At 58.9% G+C, this 4,970-nt stretch overlaps 1 protein-coding gene across 1 annotated transcript; it reads right to left on the reverse strand.

The window, feature by feature from the left end:
* Nucleotides 1-623: 623 nt before the first annotated feature.
* Nucleotides 624-3,499, reverse strand: ARSI (arylsulfatase family, member I). Its single transcript, XM_009704500.1, has 2 exons — nucleotides 3,180-3,499; nucleotides 624-2,025 (listed from the first exon to the last, which is right to left on the reverse strand). The coding sequence occupies exons 1-2, from the start codon at nucleotides 3,497-3,499 to the stop codon at nucleotides 624-626; spliced, it is 1,722 nt and encodes a 573-aa protein (XP_009702802.1).
* Between the last annotated feature and the right edge of the window lie 1,471 nt (nucleotides 3,500-4,970).

Consider the following 4,970-nt stretch of genomic DNA (forward strand, 5'->3'; position numbering starts at 1 on the left):
TCTGGCCATGGTGGTCTCAGATCTGACATCCATGGTGAGGAATCCATCCTTCCACAAAGAAGTATAATAGGGAAACACCGTGGTCTTGGGTTTAGGGGAGGCCCTCGAGTTCCTGGAGCAAGAGCAAAGAAGGCAGCCGCCTGGCAGCAGGCAGAAAGTCAGGAACACGTATAGAGAGGGAAATGATGAGAGACAACCTGCAGGCAGAGCCGCTGAGGCTGGCCAGCCCCTCTGCATCGCCAGCCCAGGATCCCACACTTCCTCCTGCCATTGCAATAGCCAACACTTAAAGTCTGCGATTGCCTGCAGAGTCCTTGACAAAAGGGTCTCTCTCTCTTTGGAAGGGGCTGTGCACGGGCCAGCCCAGCTCAGCAGACTTGTACACCACCAGCAAGCAGCGCGGCTGAGCCCACATTGCCCTTCCTCACCCACCGGGACCACCTCCCTGCGGCCACCGGTCCAGTCAGAGAGGAGAAGTGTTTTGGGGTGAATGCTGGAGCAAGGGAAAGCAAGAGTGTGATGGCCACCTCCCTGTCTGTCCCTCCCCCTCACTCCCACCCCATGGCACTGCCGTCCGCAGCTCCACCCTGGCCAGGCTGGGTTGATGCTGGGAGAGTCTCCCGTCAGATGCGGTTGGACATGAGCCTGGTGTTCAGCTTGCGGAAGAAAGAGCGCAGTTTGCAGATCTTGCACTTCTTTTTCTTGTTCCTACTTTTCAGGGGCTCCCTGCCACCTTCCCACTCCTCCCCATCGTCCTCACTGGCCCAAGGTCCCCAGGCACCACCGTTGAAGTCTGGGTGAGCCCGGGGGTTCTCTGCGGGGTACCGCACCGGGATGGCTGTCTGGTTGTAGTGCACCAACCTCATCAGGAGGGTCCTGACCACATCTGGACGCTGGTCTGAGAGGTCGTAGCGCTCGTAGGGGTCGGCAGTGATGTTGAAGAGCCACACGGACTTCCTCAGGCCGTCGGTGAGACGCTCCAGGTTCCACCAGCTCCCTGGGAAGTTGGTCAGGGTCTGCGGGGGGATCCAGTCGCTGTACCCTGGGTCACCAGTGAGGAGCTTCCACTCCCCGACCCGGATGGAGGCTTGCACGGCTGTGTTCCAGATGCCGAAACCGTCCTCCAAGGAGCCGTACTTGGCGTGGTTGTACAGGGGGTCGATGTTGTGCAGGATTTCGGTTCGTGGTGACTCCTTGCCCTCGCTGATGGCAGGCCAGACGTTGTAGCCATCCAAGCCTGGTACATTGCTCAGGTTGCCTCTGGCCAGGCTGACCAGAGTCGGGTACCAGTCCGTGATGTGAACCAGTGCCCAGCTGGTCCGGCGCTTGCGCTTGATCAGAGGACTGTGGACAAAACCGATGCCACGGACTCCTCCTTCCCAGTACGTCCCTTTGCGGCCCCGTAGCGGCCAGTTGCTTCCCCCAGAGAAGGTCTGCCCGCCGTTGTCGGTGGAGAACACGATCACGCTGTTGTCGTAATAACCGTACTTCTTGAGAGCCCAGGTGATGTTCTTCACCGCCTCGTCCATGCATGTCACCATGGCGGCATACTTGCGGCGAGCCACGTTGCCCATGGAGCGGTAGCGGTAGATGTACTCCTTGGGCGACTGCAGAGGCGTGTGCACCGCTTGGAAGGCCACGTAGATGAAGATGGGCTCCTTGGGGCTGTGGGATGCCAGGATCTTGCTAACACGCTGGGCATAGAGGAAGGTGGAGTACTTCCCGCTCTGGTCCCAAGCCACATCCTCCCCTTCATGCAGGTCATAGCCGCAGACACCCGGCCCGTCGCAGTTGTCATAGGTGTAGTAGTCCACATTGCCCGTCAGGGAGCCCAGGAAGGTGTCAAAGCCCCGTCGGGTGGGCAGGCACTCCTTCTTGTAGAAGCCAAGATGCCACTTGCCCACCATGTGTGTGGAGTAGCCAGCTTCCTGCAGCTTCTGTGGCAGAGTGACCTGGTCGAGGGGCAGGCAGTTGGGCTGCCGAGGGCGAATGATGGAGTGCTGCAGCCCTGTGTGGATCTGGTATCTGTCAGGGAAGAGTCAGAAGAAATCAAGGGTGACGGGGAGAAGTGCTGGGTGGGGATGTGATGGCACTTTATGTGCTGGAGACCCCAAATGCTTGCAGATCTCCGTGTCATCCAACCCAAGTCCATGGAGCAAGCTCTACGCTAGAGACAGGGAGCTCCTCATCCACCCCAAAGTACCAAAAGCAGATGCAAAAACACAGAGAGATGACTCAGTAGGCATCTCAAAAGCACACTGGGCTGCTCTCCCAGGATGCCACCAGCAGTTGTCCCCGCTGCTGCCAGCCCAGGGGAGGTGACTGGGCTCTGTCAGGGCTGGGCAGCACAAGCAAGAGCTGCGTAGCAATCCCTGTGGGTTTGCAGTGCCCCACCTGGGTGTCCACACATCCCTGTCCTCCCCTGCTTTGCATGCCCCAGAGATGCCTGGGACCCCTTTAGAGCCATCAGGAGAGAAGAGAGGCCTTTGCCTGGACCCCAATGGGCTCCACCACCTCCAGGCAGTAGGCGACCACATCCATAGGCACCTCCCTGGGGCTCACTCCTCAGCAGAAGATGATCTGATGAGATCTGCCTCCTACGAGTGCCAACCTCCCAGCATTGCTCCAGGGAAAGCCCCATCTGTCCCAGGAGGCAGAAGAGCCCAGGATAAGGCAACACTTGATTGTGCCATCATGAGAGAGGGTGATGGACCAGCATCCCGCCTGCCCTTGCCAGTGCAGCACTGAACACGCAAGCAGGAAAAGCACAGTCCAAAGGACTCATAGATGCAGGGGAGAATGATCCCTCGACCCCACAGCCCACCAGCAAATCCCCAAGGACCAGTGTGACACCAGCATGGGCCTGCCTGGGGACACAGCTGCTTGCCCGGCACCGAAGGGCCTCCTGGCCAGAGCCCACTCTCTCGCAAAGTGACGTCCGTTACCCAATGGTGTCTGCATTTTTGGCCTTGCCATATGCCACTATTTATCCCATGCAGAAACTGTTTACCCAGGAAGCCTTCTAGGAAAGCCAGCAAGACGCCTTTCTCTGGAGGATCTCCATCATCTGCCAAGACACCGGGGCATCTGTCTAGTGGTGAGCTGGGGTTAAGCCCCGCAGAGCTAAGGAAGGCACAGAAGGTGGGACACGAGTCGGGGGTGAGCAGGCGCTGGCTTACCTGCCAGTTATCAGCTGGCTCCGGGACGGGGTGCAGATGGGCTGGATGTAGTAGTTCTCCAGCTTAACGCCCTCCGCTGCCAGCCTGTCCAGCGTTGGCGTCTGGATATCTGAGCCGTGATACCCAACGTCGTGGTAGCCCTGGTCATCGGTCAGAATGAAAATGATGTGAGGTGGTCTGGTGAAGGTGGGAGGCAGTGATTTCTCCATGGGGTCCGTGGCCACGTCGGCCACCAAACTGGGCTTCATCCAGTCCCAGGATAAATAACCAAAGCTGAGCAGGCTGACGAGCGAGAAGCCTGTGAGGGCATAGACGGCCATCCTGGACCACGCTGCGCTGCCTGCAAAGGGAGCTACTGTCCCGGCATCATCTCAGATCCACAGAAACAGGAGGTCTCCCCCTCCTCTGGGAGAGTCCCCCAACCTAGGGGATGGTTCCCAAAACCCCTGCAGCTGGTTTTGTGGGAGCAGCTCCCACGAAGGCACACTCCCGCGCACACAAAGAGCTTAATCCGCCGGGGCTGGGTTGCCTTCAGTCAAAAGAAAATAACCCTCGCGCAGCTCCAATCAAACACATCTGCACGGCAGGACGGGCTCCTCGCGGTGATTAACAGCAGCCCCAGAGTCGCTCACCAAGCGTCCCGAGCGCTAGAAACACTTCCTGGCTTCTTGGTGTTTTCTCGCTGGTGTTATTTCTTTACGAAGAACTCCATAAAAACCTCGCTGGAGTAAGTAGCTGGCTTCTCCTCCGCTCCAGCCCTGCGCCTGCCCGGCTATCCAGACGGCTCGCTCGGATATGATGATCCTTTTCTTTAAACTCCTGCAGAAGAGGGTGCTAAAGTTCAATTCCAGGGGTGCCGAGCTCTTCTCACTCTCCGGAGAAGAGCCATCCTCTCCTTTTCCCACCCTCCGCTCCAAGGCAGAGTCCCAACATCTGCCCGGGACCTGGGCTAAGCCGCCAGGTTTATGGGGAGCCGCAGGCTCGGCCCCTCCCAGCTCAGCAGCTCCAGGAAAAAGCTGGGAAACCCCGGAGCGTGCAGGGTCCTAAGCGTGGCATTCCCTGAGCCACTGACGCTTCCCTCCTCGCTTGCCCCGAAACGTGTGACGCACAGACCAGGGCCCTGGTGGGATGCTCAGCTGAAGTCCCCCCCCAGTATCCAGCCAGGGAGGGCAGTGGGAAGGGCTGGGTCCCCAGCAGGGATCACTGGGGGCCGCTGCCAACGCTGCCAGAATCACCATCCAAATAAATCCTGGGCAAGGGGAAGCTGCAAAAACTTGTTGGGACACCCTCAGTGTTGCATAAAACCACCCAGGGGCATGCAGAGCACTACAGAGCCGGGTGGGTGCTGCTGCACCTATTTTCCAAGTGGGGAAACTGAGGCAGAGAGGAGCCATTGGTACTGGCCACGGCCACAGTCAGTCAGGGGCAAGGTTTGGTGTGAACTAGAGACCTCTGCCAATGCAGGGGTACTGGTCTGAGCTTGGGTTACTGGGACAAGGGGCCAGGTGGGTGCCCTGATGACTCAGGGGAGCTTTTGGGAGAGATGAGCAATGCTCCTGTGTAATTCCTTTCGCCGGGCCAACATTCATCAGGCAGCAGGAAGCCATCACGCCTGGCACGCATCTCAACCCCTTGACTTTCCCCAGGGCAGGACTTGGCCCTGGAGGGGGAATTTTGACAGTACAAACCCACTCACGTTCATCCACCCCTGGGAGAGCCAGGAGCTGAGCCCTGTGACTGTTTGCACCGTACCGAGGGGGACCCAAAGGGACCCAGCACACGGGGCACCCC

Source organism: Cariama cristata, unplaced genomic scaffold (genome assembly GCF_000690535.1).
Source record: "Cariama cristata isolate BGI_N322 unplaced genomic scaffold, ASM69053v1 scaffold28207, whole genome shotgun sequence".
Taxonomy (NCBI): Eukaryota; Metazoa; Chordata; class Aves; order Cariamiformes; family Cariamidae; genus Cariama; species Cariama cristata.

Coding starts and splice junctions, on each gene's coding strand:
- ARSI (XM_009704500.1), bottom strand. CDS start 3,499: ATGGCCGTCTATGCCCTCACAGGCTTCTCGCTCGTCAGCCTGCTCAGC. Junction 2,026..3,179: donor AGCCAGCTGATAACTGGCAG/GTAAGCCAGCGC, acceptor CTTCCCTGACAG/ATACCAGATCCACACAGGGC.